This window comes from Phasianus colchicus, chromosome 7 (assembly GCF_987193195.1).
Source record: "Phasianus colchicus chromosome 7, bPhaCol1.hap1.1, whole genome shotgun sequence".
Classification (NCBI taxonomy): domain Eukaryota; kingdom Metazoa; phylum Chordata; class Aves; order Galliformes; family Phasianidae; genus Phasianus; species Phasianus colchicus.
Window position 1 is genome coordinate 21717737 of NC_143442.1, and position 16239 is coordinate 21733975.

Here is a 16239-nt window from a genome sequence, read left to right on the forward strand (position 1 = left end):
GATGTTGTAGGGACGTGGTTTAGCGGTGGAAATACTGGTGGTAGGTGGATGGATGGACTAGATGATCATGGAGATGTTTTCCAACCTTGATGATTCTATGATTCTAAGCACCTGCACGCCATAATCACTGAATCTTATGAGCAGTGAAGTCCGAAAGTAAATTGCTTGATAGAAATGTATGCTTAACCAGATAAATAACCAGAATGGTTAACTAATAACATTAACCGTGATGAAAATAAGTTAAGAGGAATATTTTAGAAGGAATAAACCATGTCTTTGATATTCAGTTTTACCACAGTACAAGCAATTAATTCTATGCAATGCTGACAAAATATACAGTGTAATTTTAAAAAACTTTATTTTGTTCTACACTAATTTAGATTAGGGCTACTCACCAGTGCAGATTTTGCACTTACTCCATGAAATATCTTTATTCAGACATTGATTTGATGTTCAAACCACTGCTTCTGGATTTAGTATCCTTTCACTTCAAGACTCTTTCATTCTGATCTAGTCTTTTAATTAAAGCAACTACTATAATTCCTATGGAAATTAGCTTTTATTTTTCTTCCAGTTACCAAAGCATTTCAGTAGGACTTTTCTGATACAAAGTACACAAATTGGATTTTACTTCTGCTTGAGATGTAATTAAAAACTCATTTGATTGCTATATTTCTGGCTCTGTTTTAATTATTAAACACCAGTAATCAATTTTCTTTTATGAAGCTTTTGGGAAATTATCTCAAAAGCAACACATTTCTCTCCCTTCTGGCAGGTTCTTGACCATTTACTGAATTACATTCATAGCACCTGCTCCTGATCTGGATTAAATCACCAATTTATTCCTAAAGCTATTTAGGTTTATTTGGCTGTAACCTAGTCAGGGTTTTCTGCCTCCTGGCTGCACTTTTTACTTTCCATTTTATTGCACAAAAGCCTCTTGATGTACTGCTCTTCCATGCCTCTATTTTTGATGCATGCCTTGTACAAACTGCTTTGCTAGTGATCTGTCTAATTTGCTACTCAGCTTCTTAGGCCTAATTTATTCTTTACTTCAGTAGGAAGAGGTTTGGTCTTCAACAGCTGTCTGACATAGGATACTTCCAAATAATGCTGAAGTTTCAGAAATACCCCTTTTCCTCAATTCTCTTTGGTGCAGCAGGTGGGCTTTGGGACAAATGCAGAGTCCCCATCCCCTGCCTGCAGGCATTCCTTCTTGTGCAGTGCAGCTGCCTTGCTACACAGAGATCGGTGTGGGATTGGAAACTTTCCCATTTCATCCCCTTTCCTGTAATAGCTGCTCATTATCACAGGTTGATAAAGCATGCTGGGAGAGCAGTCCCACCAGTGGCTCTCATTCCAGCACTAGAAAAAGCTAAATAGATTTGCAGTCCTCTTCTGTAGCCATGCATTACCTCAGGTATGTAACTAAGCTGTTTCTCAGAAAGTTATTGTATAGCACTGACTTTTTCTACCACTTTCAGTGATATAGGCATCTTTTGTGACTATGTGCTGCTTGTAGATCATCTGCCTCCTGGGTGGTGGGGACAGAGGACTGTGTCAGCATCTGCTTCATCTCTGGAAAAGCACATTGTTTGAACTAGCCAAGATGCAGCATAGGTGTGGCTGAAATCTAACTATTGCTTACACAAATACAACACTGTTGTGCTCTTTGAGTCATGTGACATCATTTTAAGGGGGAACATGGCATGTCCCAGCTTACGAACACTGCAGGACCTCCAGAGTATCGTTTTATTTATTTATTTATTTAGGTTCTCACCCAAATATTGACCAGTTGTTTAACTTGCGTGCTTTGACAAGATTATGGCTCATGGAAGTATGGCTGCGAGTCTAATATTTGTAAAGTGAGTTTATGGAATAAGACCATATAAATTCAGTTTTATGACTGAGCACATATCAAAAAGTTATAGGTCGCAGCGTTCACTCTGCTTTGGAACCCAGTGGTTTCTAATGAATCACTTTTATTATGTAGGCAGTTTCTTAGTTGGAAGGGAGGACTAGTGACCGAGGAGCCACAGGGATAAATTCAGACCTGGTGTATAAGCACATGAAGCATTGCTGAAGTCAAGAGAGTAGTGACCAGTTACAGCAAAGCTGAATTGGACTCCTGAGTTTTGCTGAAGTGGCTTTCATGTAAGAATACGTAGGCCAAAGGTGAGCCATCTATCTGAAAATCCTTGAACTTCAGAGTAGTTCAGATAAAAGGGAACCTGCACTGCAGTCATCCAAAGATTTGATCCTCATAATATACTTGATGGAAGATGTTTTGAAAAACCAAAAGCATTTCTGCACACAAGCCTGTGTACTGAAACCAAAAAAGACAGCTGAAATTCTACCTTCTGTAGGCGGCATGTAGAAGATACAACAAAATAAAGAAGCATCAGGGATTAAGTTCTGTGAACCTTTTGATGTTGTGCGTGTGACTTAATTATTTGCCCTACTGATTCAGAGTCATATGTTTTCATTGGGTTCCAGATGAAATAAATGATACTAGTGTATTTGAGAGGAGCTCTAATTGATTCTCCAGTGGTGTGATGTGCAATGTACTTCGGGGAGGGAAATACATACAGAGTTCTTCTGGTAGCAAAATGTTCTCTGATCACTATCAATACTTTGCTGTCAAAGGGAGGGAGTAATATTGAGGGACTGAGTACCTACTGAAGTAGCTTGACTGATGCGTTGCTGTAGTTGCAAATGTTTCACACGTTCATAATAATTTGAAGAGTTACAGTTCCATAAATAACTTGTCTGGTTCTGCTCTTTATCGTTTTGGTTCTGCATCTGAAGCATGCAAAATACAAAATGTTTCTACCCCTTCTCCTTTCAACATTTTAACCAAGCAGCTGATCGATGCCTTCTGCCTTACTATCAAATGGATTTTGAAAAACTTTTCAAACTGTATCAATCTCATATCCTCATTTAGTTCTTTGAATTTGCCCTCAGCTGGGAATTCTGCAGGCAACTGTGGTTCTGTTGTGTTAAACACTTACTTGAAGTGTCTCATCCATCATCATTTCTAGTCCTTTTCTGGTGCAATGTAGTTTGTGCTTCATCTTTCTTGAAAACTGAATGGCTGTTAAATTATCCATTTATCTTATTTCAGATATGCTGTACAATTTGAGTTCCCTCTATCTGCTGTCTCTTCTACCTTGTCTGCCAACGTTTTGGTTTACTTCCTCAAATCTTTATGTGCATTTCCATACGTGACTGCCTGTCCTTCACAAAACACTGAGCAGATAATCCTAAGTAATACAGCAACACAAACTGTAGTGTTCTGAATTACTCACTTTTTCTCACAGATCATGGTGAAAGCCTGTCATGAAGCCTAGTTTCACTGAAGCTGGTGGCAGGTATTCATTCTTCTGTATTCTCTCAAATGCTCACTTGATGATTTGCCCTTTCAGTTGAGATATTTTGGTGTTAGAAGAGTAAGAAGTAATTTGAAGTATTCTTTTCTGAAAAGAAACATGTTTCTTCTCTCTCTTCTTCCAGGCAATTTGAGAAAAATTGTAAGTTCCTGAAGTTGCCAACACTAATTAATTACTAATTACCAGAAGTTGTTATATAGTCAGAGTACTTGAGTTTTCTGAAAAGTCCAATTTCAGGTGGCCTCACTTAGGTTCATTATTAGCAAACAAGCAGTAGGGCAACAAATGTGCTGAACCCAGCCATATAGCAGCCAAATAGTCTGCTATTTCCAGACTATGGAGAGTAAGAAAGTCTCCTTTCTCTGGGACAAACCCTTATCCCTGAAACAATCCTTAGCTACCAACTCCTGCCAGCACTGGCATTTGGCACAATCTGCCTGATTAAATTTCCTCTGAAGCAGATTTCTCACAAACACAGTATGCTGCACCTGCTCTTTCTTAGATAATCTTACCCCCTGGATTGCAACAGAAAGAGGGGCTAATTTAATCTGCTGATGTCTGTGCAGCCTCAGTCCATAGCGTATCACAGTCTGCATCCTAAGCCTACCTACTTTACAAATGGTTGTCAGCCAGGGAGTCCCAGGAAGCAGAGATGCATTATTCTCACTCTCTGTGTCCAAGTCAAGCATCAGATGTAAGCCCTGCTGGAAGTGTGCATTTTCATGCACACATTGATCACGTTTCTTTCTGTTAACACACTTTTCTCAGCCGCTTAGACCTAACTTCCTAAGCCCACTTTTTCTGTTTTGTTGTTACAATAGTTCTCAGCAACTAGGGTACATGTTTTGGTGAATGCCTGTCTATTGCTCATAGTGATCAACTCCCTACCAGTGCTACCATTTCTTCATGACTAAATGCAAACAAATAGAACAATGGCACTCTGAATTTTGTGCCAACAACTTCAGTTTGAAGTGAGTGCCAGGTATAGCAAGCCATTACTAAAATGTTCATACAGATAACATCTTCCCTGTTATATATATATATATATATATATATATATATATATATATATATATATATATATATATATATATATATATATATATATATATATATATATATATATATATATATATATATATATTTTAATGTCTTTGTTGTGACTATACAGAGAGGACATTTGAACTAAAACATAGATAGCTTTGGCTACAGCCAGAGACTCTTGCCTGAGTAAGGACTAAGTCATACCATACAACTCAAACTGGACTTCTAGAGAAATGGTCCAAACCTTGAATTTCTTGTGATATTTCCTTATGTAAAATTGTCATTTAGAGTCTGAGGGAAAAAATAGTTTTAATAAATGAGGAAGGGTTGTATCAGGACATGGCAGTGTAAGAGTGATTCTTAAAGCATACTTTTCCTTCTTTTCTGCAAAGGAATATTGAAATATTAACCTCTTGCCTAATAATTGTGAGTATAAACTTTTTTGGGAAAAAAAATCAATGTATGCACATGCAGTCCTAATTCCGATGTCAAAGTCAATTTTTTGAACTGGAGAAATTAAAGCATGGACATGGGACTTCTGTCTTTTTTCTACACTTTGCAGAAGCTCTACCACTGATACTACCCTGTGCCTTTAATGTCTGCTAATGAGTAGAATAAATGTTTTTTGCAGCTACATCACCACTGGGGAATTACCCAAAAGTTAGATTTAAATACAAGGCGAGACTGTAGGAAGATAGGCATATCCAAGGACATAAAGTTGTAGACAAAGCAATTAGATTTCTTGCTGAGTACATCAGGGTGATAAGGGTAGGCTTTGTCCTTCCACATAAAGTCTAGTACATTTAAAGTACTTGCTAAAATAAGTATTTTGGCTCTTTCTTGATTTTTTTTTTCCCTAGAATCTAGAATGAAGTAATGCGAATTCAATTTTGTATTTACTATTATGTGTTAAAAGCTCTCCTTACGCAAGAAAATCTTGAATAGCACTAAAAATAGCACTAAAATGGAGCAGCTCAACTGAGCACGGAGGTAGAGGTGAGCAGGGCAACCTCAGGCACGCATAAGTTGTATAAGCCATGAGCTTCTTTATCCTCCACAAAGACGTCTCCCTTAAATTTAAATAGCTGCTGTCATTGTCACTGACTACCTGACTATGTATTTATCTGCCTAGAAGCAGAGTGCATGGCCTTTGGCCCTGCTATTCATAGCACTGCTGTCTCTGCCTAACAATGCTGTGAACAGAACTGGGCTTCTCTTAGTGTCTTTTCTTTGAAGTGAATCACTAATGCTTTGATGTTGTTTGTGAGGAAAAATAATGATTAAAAAGAGTAAGATTTTCACTATCCTGCTCCATCTGTTCCCCACAGAGAAATCTAATCTAAGTTTAAAAAAAAAAATCTGCAACTAGTCCTGCATTAGATGTGCACAAACTGTAGCGTTCAGGGCAGGAATCTGTTGGTGTTGAAACTCTTAGTATCTTTACAGGAGGTTCAGAGAGGTAATTTGTCTTAATGATTAAAATGCTGTACATGTTACAAGAACATTTATGTCCAAATAGGTACAGAGTGCTTTCTCAGTATAGTGAATGTAGCTGTCAGTGTAGCCATAGTGTTTTATTTTCAGTGGGATGTCTTAGATTTTCTGCTTGAGTTGCATGTGATTCCCCTTTATACAGTGTTCTGTGAAAAAAGGGACGATTACTTCATATTGAAGCTACATTAGTGTATTTGAAATGCTCTACAGATCGTAGAAATGTATTGTTCCTTACAAATGATTATTCTAATAAGCTTGTTTCTCATCTGTCTACTGACTAATGCTTTCTTTGCTGGCATTTTTGAATGAAGAGCAAGTGTGATGCAGTAAAGCATAACTAAAGCCCCTAAAATCAGAACTTCAGAGTAAATGTGTGGCTGTTCTGCTACTCAGGGCAAAAACTTTACTGTCATATAAAAATACTTTGATCACTGCAGTAACAAAAAAGTAAATTCAATAAAATTATAATGTCCCAAGTGTAATAAAAAGCAATGAACAAAAAATTGGGAAGCTTTTATCTTCACAGTCCTTTGATACACAGTATGAAGGAAACAGATTTTATTACTGTGGCATTTTGATATTGGAGGTGGCCTAATTCCCAAGTCAAGCAGCATATGTGGGGCAGAGTGAGGAGCAGAACCACAGCTTACCCTGTGCCAAGAGCAGAGTCATGCTTACAGAGCAAACACAAAAAGGTTTTGATTTAGACTGTCTGATATGGGAAATCTGTATATAATTTTTTTTATATCCCAGTTATTACATATCTACATATATTCAGCTTCAAGCTCCACATTAACTTATATAGCACATTTTGTAGACCTTTTCATGATGGCTAGCAGAAGGTTCACAGATCTTGAGGAATTGCTAGATGTTTTTAAAACTTCTTACAAAAAAAATACCCCCAAAAAACAGAACAGTTCCAGCCAGGTGAGCAAAGGTATAAATCTCCTTCTGTGTGGATGCACTGCTTTGGCACCCCTCTCCCTGATGAAGGAGACTTGATCATCCTTCTCTTGAGAGAAAAACTGCACCTCAAAGTTGAGAGCTGCTCTGAGGAAAGGCAGAAAAGTGAGTAGATGCATAGAGAGGAGGTTGGTAGTGCCAAATCTCCCCAGAAGACTGATTAAGTCCTAAAGAATCTTTCTGAAAGGAGAAAGAAAAACATAAGGCAGGGGGAGGCCACAACTCTCTATAAAGCTCTGTAAAGTGTACCAAAGGTTGTAATTATCGAATGTTCTTTGTGGGCACTCTGGTATCTTACTTAACTCATAAGCCTGGACTCTGGACAAGGTGCAGTTTGTTGCAGCACAGCCAATGACACCAGAGTGGTATTTAAGTGCTCATGTAAGGATTATGAAGGTCCTTCTATATTGCACACTTCAAAAATCCAGAGCTGCCAAGAATAGTTTACTCTTGGGACTACTTCACGGGCCTCCACTGATCTTGTCAGTATGGATGTATGCGTTTCACTGCAGAGCTCTCTTTAGCCCTCTGGACACCAGAATGTGTCCAGATGGATCCAGGACTTTTTAATCACTTGCACGAAGTAATTATATGCAAAAGCCTTGAGTTTGTTCTTTATGGCTTAATGTTGTGATTTTGGTATCAAAACAAGTGTCAAATGTTTGTCAAACATACTGCTTATAAAGCTTTGTGCTAGTGAGCTATATAAGTACTGCTAAGATTTTACTAATTTATCAGCTGCCATTCTGCCTCTTTATGTTGCACTTGTAATGATGTAACCCATTCTGTCCCCACATGCAGTCCCAACAACATATTATAGAGGCTAGGATTTTAAAGAACATATTTAGAAAGGAAAAAACAAATTAGAATCTAGGACTTTGTCATAGTTGGAGTGTGCTCAGGCAGCCCTAACCAGAAGATTTAGAATGCTTGAGTACACTGCTGATGTGATGTGTATTGAGGTTTGATTAAGCTGGATATGAAAATTAAAACTTGACTATATGTTCAAGAGAGAATCTCCTGCAGTGTGATACTATGACATCAAGTTTTCTGTTTACCCCTAAGGCTGGTACTGCAATGACTTCCAGGTTTGATGGTGTCTCCTTTTTAAGTTGTTGAGCAGCAGGCTAATAGCTGCACAGCATGATACAAAGACAGCAGAAAACAGGGAAATCAGTTGTGAATATATTCCCTAGAGATCTCCTGCTAAGATAGAGCTAACTAACCAGAGCATTAGTGCTCAGATCTAGTCTTCTCATGCAGAAGATGGTCTGATGATCAGTTCTTCCTGCTTTATTGTACTTTTTCAGATCATAAATTGTGAATTCTGATATAATATGCATTCTAGTGTAATATGAACTATTATATTCAACTATTATATTATAATTATATTTTTAAAGTTTTCCTCCAGTGTCAATTCTCCCTACACACTGGTGTCAAAGATGAGCTTAGTATTTAAAAAAATGTAACTTTCTATGGGTCTGCTGCGCTTGCCTTGTCTTAATTGGTCGAAGCCTATGGATTTACAGTTTATTTTATCCTGATAAAGACTGATGTGAGAAAGCAACAGGATTTCTTGTCAAAGCATTAGCCCACCTCACTTTTGACACCAGCTCACATTCTTGCTGTCACACAGCAGGGGTTGCCTTTGCTACTGGACAGCCCCTTCTTTAGTGGCAATCTCAAATGCCATGACGTAGAGTGGGTAGCGGAAGCACATCATCTTTCTTAATAAAATGGAACGTGGTCTCTGTGGTTTCAGTGTGTAGGAAAATGCTGGCTGACACAGTTATTGATGGTTAAGTTTCTATAGTGTCATTTTCTATTTATCATTCTGCCTGTGTAGCTCTGTTTTCTGTGCAGATAAGAGAGAATAAGTTAAAATGGTGAAGTTCATGTTACACACAAGTCAAATTCCAAAGCTAGTTTAATCCAATGAGAGGAACGTTATTCTGGTCATTGAGAGCCTAACCAAGTAGTAGTTGAGTGTTTATACCATATGCCAAACATCCAAGCAACCTGTATAGAAACATTTAAAAGATTAAGCTCCCAATTAAACAGCACACAGGTTAAACTACAAATCACTTGTCATTCACCTTAAAGGCTTGACCTAGGGAGTCCTTTAACAAGTCTTTTGAAAAGGAACCAGAAGGGAGTGCAAAGGCTCAGCCCTGAGTATCACCTGGATCACACGTATTTGGATGTGTTCCCAGGCACAGGACTGACAGCAGCATGTAGTGAGTCCATCCCACCAGCATCACTCTGCTGAGCACTCCACATCTTGCCACGACAAGAATCAGTTTGTCTCAAACAACATAAACAGTTACCTTAACAGTTTTCATAACTCAGAGAGAAATTATATTTACAGATAAAACTGTCTTCAGGGAAACTGAAGATTTCTGCATAGAATTCAGTCTCTTGTTAAACTCAGAGAGAGATAAAGCATTCCAGGGGCCTTCAAGGCTGCACAGTAAGCTCTTTTCCCTAGAGAGGCAAGAACAATCTTCTCTGGACTCTACAGGAGCAGTAAGTAAAAATTACCTCATACAATGGCATGCAGATGCTATCAATCCACTCGAGCTGCAACCTGGGTAGTTCATCTTTCCTGTTCCGATCAAAAATGGCCTGAATTGAGAAGGGAACAAAACTGTCATGGTTTATTACACCAGAGTATTTTACAGGCATATCATCCAGCACTTCAGAGCCATGATCAAATTCTTACAACCAGAACATTTTGTAAACCATAGTCAATCTTTGCAATCTTTCTTATTGCTTTGTCTGGCATGAAAAACAAACTGTTTATTTTGATTTCTGTTTCTAAACTTGTAGGGTGAATGTATTTGAATTTTATAAGTCCATAATGTAAAATAAATGTTCTGCAGTTGGGGTTGAGATGGAAAGAAACCTCCTGTAGAAATAGATTATTGGCTGTACTGCTCTATGAAAGGAGATGGAAGAAAATGAGTTCTCAAGGGTTAGAATGTGAGTTTCCTCTGTACCCTACTGGAGACCACTTAGTCCAGCAGCTTTTCCTTCTACAGGATCTTAATCCTCCTTCTAGTAGCTCATCCATACCATTCACTGAATTTCTTCTTTTATTCTCTGAAAATCCCAATTTTTAAACCTTTCTGATGTTTCAGTGGAAAGTCTGTTCTCATTCTAGGCTCATCTTCCCCCAGCTTGATGTCTCCTCAGAAAACTTAGTTTCCTTCTTTCCCTTCCCCAGTCTCTAGGCTATACATATTAAATACTTGGCTGACTTCTTCTAGTTGTGTCCTGCTCTTCCTGACAAATAGTTATCACACAGAATATCTAAATAAGACATGGAGCTAAGATTCGAGGACTTAGTCTTAACTGAGAATCTTGTGTGAGATCTTGGAAAACTCTGTTATTCCTGTTAAAATCATTTAGAAAAATACTACCCTTTTCAGATCTTTCCAAGGGCAATGCAATAAAAAGACCCTTGAGATACAAGAGAAGATAAGATTGCAGTATCTTGCTGACTAACAACTCTCTATCTGAACATTTTCTACAAGCTTTTTAACCTTTATTTCATTACATCACCACAGGTAGTATGCTCATGTGCCAGTTATCAAACAGAGAACAAATCTGAGCCATCAGAATGAGTATTTTTAGAAGAAAAGCACCTGGCTTGTAAGTTAGATTCTTTTCAAGACTTCGTTTCCTTCAGTTTCTATTTCCTTCAGATAACAGCTTGCACATGGTTTGAAGTATTTAAGCTGAATAAAGCTTTCTCTTCAAATCACTCACTGAAGATTTTAATGATCTTTTTTTCTTAATTCTCATTTGAGACTTTATACCCATCTGTCTATATTCCAGTTAATTTAACCTTTCAATCCATGTTGTATTTGGTTACATAGCTACAGAAATGCTTTTCTGTATTTGATATATCAAATAACACATAGCAGACAGCAGCAGCTTAATTTCCATAAGTACAGTGTGGTTTTATTTGAATTCATGTATTAAAAATAATACCTGTTGCTTAGAAAATTGAATGACAGAATAACCCTGTGAGAAGGTAAAGAAAATGGAGATTGGCTCAAAGGAAAAGTGACTCTGTTGCCTGTACTGCTTTTTATGTGTGGCTTTCAGTGCATCTCCTTATTGGAGAGAGCTTTTGTTTTATTCAGAGATATTTATTTCCATACCAAAATGCAGTTGTTGTTGTTTTTTCCATGAATCCAATTATATTTTCTTATCCAATTCAAATAAATAACTATTTCAGAAGTGATAAATACTTACTGAAGGAATGAGTTTCAGTTCAGATCTTTCTCTATCTCCTTGTTCAAAAAACTCACTGGTTACCAGCTCAGCTGCCTAAAATACAAATCACAATAAACTTTAGAGGACTTGTAACATAACTTTTAGGGTACTAAGTTCTTGCTTAGACCATGACTTCAGCCTGTGCTTTGCTGTAAAGAAGTTAATAGCCCTAGTTGCATGACTGATGTCAGGCACATGTTTGTATACTTTTCAGAGCGGGGCACACAAGAGGGTATAAATAGCCATAACCAGAAAGAGTCATATTTATCACTTTTCAATAGGGAATCAACTGGGGAAAGACATTGCAGTGTGGAGACAGCACTGCGTAGTTGTGTGCAACTTAGTCAAGTATTGAGAACAGAACAGAAAATGGTAGCTTCTTGTTGGCACGCATAATTATGTCTGTAAAAGTGCTTTGTAAAATGTGCAAGAGCTCTCTGGGTATTTACAGGCTGTTGCCCTGTATAAACAACTTCACTTGTCAAAGGAACTTAATTAACCAGTAACCTCTGTTGTCGTAATTTAATATGAAATCATAAAGTTTTTTTCCCCCACAACTGTCATCAGTCACTATAGTACGTATGAGCTCAAACTATGATTATCATATTGAATCAAAAGCAAGACAGGGTAGGTTGGAAGTTGGAACGTGCCTTTCTGATTTTTGTGAATGAAGATTGTTATTCTATTCAGCATAGAATCTCAGAAGTGTATGAAATTTAATAACAAAATTAACAGTGGAAGCAATAGGAATTTTAAGAAACCAGTGAAAAATTTGGATATCAGCCCTTTCTAAATGCAGGGCTTAGAAAGTCGGCACAGGTGACACTTGAGATACTGAAAAAAAAAAAAGGAAACTTACTTACTGAAATCAGAATTCGGTTCCTAAAATTCCTGTCATGCCTGCTTATAGTTTTCAAGTGATTTTGAGATAAGACATGATTTCATAACACCACAGCATAACAGGGTGAACCAAGAGAACCTGTGCTTTATAAGTCTCAAAATTTCTTGATCTAGCAATTGCACAGTATCTAACATACACAAATCCTGAGCTTGCTAAACTTGAAATAGGGAGTACCAAAATAAATTGGAAATAGGTGAAGTGGTGTTATAAAGTACTCTTAAATCCTTAACCAGGCTACCATGCAGTTTGGAACTTTATAACGTATATAATCCCACTACACTAATAAAATTAATCAATACTCCAGACAGAGGAATAATTTAACAACTTAACAGCAATTAAGTGTTTGCCAAGTGCATTGCATAAAAATAATAAGATGTAGTCTCATCCCTGCCTCACTGCTATTCTGATCACGTTTCTCCTTGTGTCCCTTTCCCTCTTCTTTTGTCTGTCCTCTCTTCCTAATATTTTTCTTCCTACATTTCATCTTTATTTGTTTATGCTTATACTTCAGTTTTTTCTCCCTTTTCATATTTTTTTCCTTTAGGCACACTTGAGGTCCAACTATTGCCTCTACTTCTCTTCTGTGCACTGATTAGCTTCTCTGCTCAACCAGCTGCTGTTTCACTCAAATAGGGTTTTTCAATACAAAGTAAGCCTGTACATCAGACTTCAGGGGAATTTTCAAGTGCAAACCTCAAAAATGATAAAAATAAAGAACAAATTGCCAGAACATTCAGCACTAATTGAACACCATAACACAAAGATTCACAGCATGGGAAACAGACCCTACCTGATATTTTGGCTGTCAAGGAAAATTGAGAAGCTCACGGGGGTAAAGAGGAAAAGCAAGGGGAATTTGCACAAATTGCAGCAGTGGCTAAGTGGCACTTTAAGGTCTTGTGACTTGTTTTCCTACTGCAGAATAAGAGCAAATTTCTTTGAGAGGTGGTCACATTCTGGACAAGAAGATATAATAGCCTGAGAAGGACTATTGTTCTAGTCTGCTTATAAAAGCAAAAAAGAAAGACTCATTAGACAAAACTGCAAGCTGAGCTGAAGCCATCACTTCATTAATGCTTTTTTACTGAGTTAACGTGTGCTCCTCTGCAGCAGTACCAAAATAACATGCACAAGTCCCTTCCCTTTCATCTCCCGTTACATTCTGTGTCCCTATCCAAGAAATCTGGCTGCTCCTACCTTGATAGCTAGCTCGCTTTGTCCAGCTTCTCATCTTCAACTCATCTTTTTAGCTGCCACTTTCACATTAAGCCTGTCAAACTCACTGCAGCTGCTCACCTACACCCAGTTGTGCTGATATATTTCCTATCTGCTTCATTATGTTGCATATTCCTCCAAAACCCTATCTCACTACCCAACCTGCTACTAATTTGTTCTGGACTTCGAGGGACAGAGAATTACTAGTATGGGAAAGAAGAAATATTAATGAAGGGTGCAAAGTATGGGAAGATGACTAGAAGAGGGAAAATTGTATGGTAAAAGACAAGACCATTAGAACAAGCGTTTGTTTAGTAAGCCAGACACTTGGTTAAGTGTGCTGCAATTACTTGCTGTAGTCAGCATTTGGACCTGAGTTTTATGTATATATTTCTACTGGGCCTACTCAGCAGCAAAAGCCTGAATCTTTCTTTGTTTCTAAGTACAGGATGCTAAAAACATCTCTATGCTACATTGTAGGATTGTTTTTTTTTCCCCAAAGTTAATAAAAATGAACATATTCTCTTAAACAGAAAAAAATTGATGTTAATTAAAGCTTGCAGATCATCTCCTGATTTAGGGAAGATTCTGCCATGACCAAGGAAAACTCCAGGACAAACCAAGGAAGTGCAGCTACACGTAGCTCATGGTTTTCATTGTTGTTGTTTAATCTATCCTTTTATTAATATGGATTTAAAAGGTTAATAAGAGGAGAGGTTGTAAAACCAGATCTCCTCAGGTACCAATGTGCTGCTCACCAGCATGCATACATGGAAAGATTAAGCAATAAAGTATTTCTTACAGAACCCCCTGCTATTTTTTATAGCATTAATACTGCTGTAAATTGATTCCAGTTTTGGTCCCTTGTAAGCCAGGGCCCTGGGAATATTGTCCCGCCAGTCCCGCCTCCTCCCAACCCTGCTATTAATCATGGCTTGCCTGTCTTGAAATCTCCCACGGTTTGGTCACAGCTCCAAGGTCACAGGCTGTCATTAGCATTGATCTGAAAAACAGAAATGAACAATACAAGCTGAATCAACCATTGTTGGATTTCTAAACAACTCTGCTCTGGATGCATAAATAAATAATATATATGTGTATAAAATGTCAGCCCTGTTACCTTCTTATCCTCCAGAAAAGAATGACATGTTTGAAACCCCAGCGATCAGCGTGGCTTTTACATCACAATTGTGCCCGGGAAACATAATTGTATTTCAAGTCATCAGACAATGAATTTTTGGTATTGTGAACTGCACACTAGAAAAGTAATGGCATTGCAAGGGAATAACAGCTAATTTTGCAGTACCCCTGATACTATTTATATAAATATATATACCATATAAATATAAATACCAGAAAGCACGTACTTCACATGATATAAGCAAGGGTATTATTATATACTAATACCTGCAAACTGGATTAATTTATTTGCCTATTTGTAAGTGACTGCTGTTGCAAGAGAACCTATAATCACAGGAGGCAACCCAGACACTGTTTAAGCAGTTTCTACTGCTCATCTACAATAAAAATTTAAGATTTACTATGAGCTATACTGTTCCACTGTAGTTTAATACCTAGCTACAACCATGTTTTATATGCATTAGAAGAAAGAAACCATTCAGCTGTAGAAAGCGTTTATGTACAGTACATGATGCAGATAAAAGTCTAGGAAAGTTTAAATGAAGAACAAGGGCACTGAAAATGAAGCATCAAATATATTGCCTGAATCTGAAATTAGGAGTGGATGAAATGATATGGAAAACAGAAAATGGCTAATTTTCTTGGTTTAAAATAATTTCCAGAAGGAAACAGTATTTTAATGAAATTGAGATGTAATAAGACACGCATATACAAATGCACACATGCATGTCTCAAATATGAGGTGCACTCCCACCATTTAAAGTATCTATAGGGTGCACGCTCAGGTCATTCTTGAGTGTTAGAAGAGTATTGTGTATCTGCAAATTCCCAGTTACAGACAACAAGCATGGAGAGAAACATAGCCTGTGACAGAAAGCAGCTGGGAGGAAGAGAGAAAAGGAAGCAGAAAAGGAAGATCTTTGGATCCTAAGGCAGAGTACTGATGCTTTTTTGAAAAAGAGGAGAAAGGCTGAGCAGTAACTGATGAGGCTGGGAGAAAGGGAAAAATACGTGACAGAGGAAGAAATAGGAATGGAGAAGGTGAAGTTGTACTGATTATACCTCTGCTAAAGTTTAGTGACATTTAGAAATTGTATCATGTGTTTCATGTAACAGATTGCATTTTTAAAGCAAGCTATCTTCTTATTGTAGTCTTTCCTCCATGACATAAGAATCTCCTTTAACAAATATGGTTACATGTTGAAATAACCAGAAAGCAAGAAATGGTAATGCTCACCGAAATATTTCTCGATGGTTTTTAGCATTCCAATCATAACCACCTTTACTGACAAGTTCAAAGAATTCTGTCCTTCTCCTGCAACAAAAACGGTTGTCAGAAAGGGAAACAGACACTTTCTGGGCAGCACTGCAGCAGAAACGTGGTTCTCTGAATGATACAATATCATCGCACCTCATTTATTATTGTTAAAGACGTTACACTGACAGTCCATTTAAGCGAAACATACTAATTTCCGAACATGTTCTATAAATGTCTGTTACCAATGTCAGAGCTGCCTAGTAAAAGCAATACTGTATTTATAGCCTCTGCAGATAAGGAAATAAATGATACCATGGAAGCATGAAATGTCTGACTAAAGAAGTGGACAGACAGACAATAGAAATACCCCTGAATTATGCACACACTTCACTTTACTTGTCCTTGCAAAATGCTTTTTAACTCTTGGATTCCAGAGGGTTTTTCAAAGCCCTGTAATTACTGTTATTTCCAACAGATGGAACACAGAGGCTGTGGGCATCTTTAATGTGTAGTTCTCACTGACTTTAAATGAAGTATCCCTGCTGGACCTC

The 16239-nt window shown here is 37.6% G+C and overlaps 1 protein-coding gene and 1 long non-coding RNA gene across 3 annotated transcripts in view; one reads left to right on the forward strand and one right to left on the reverse strand.

Annotated features, from left to right (window-relative positions):
• Positions 1-16239, forward strand: part of LOC149917265 (uncharacterized) — a 120980-nt gene that overhangs the window by 40644 nt on the left and 64097 nt on the right. The window lies entirely within an intron of this gene.
• The window catches only part of PDE11A (phosphodiesterase 11A), a 121310-nt gene that overhangs the window by 1758 nt on the left and 103313 nt on the right, over positions 1-16239 (reverse strand). Inside the window, exons 16-19 of one of the 2 annotated variants that reach the window (XM_090144086.1) lie at positions 15668-15745; positions 14226-14293; positions 11154-11224; positions 9432-9515 (exon numbers count right to left, since the gene is read on the reverse strand). In XM_090144086.1, coding sequence (XP_090000212.1) covers positions 9432-9515; positions 11154-11224; positions 14226-14293; positions 15668-15745 — 301 coding nt within the window. Of the gene's footprint in view, positions 1-9431; positions 9516-11153; positions 11229-14225; positions 14294-15667; positions 15746-16239 lie in introns of both variants that reach the window. The other variant, XM_031601374.2, reaches the window with a different exon arrangement.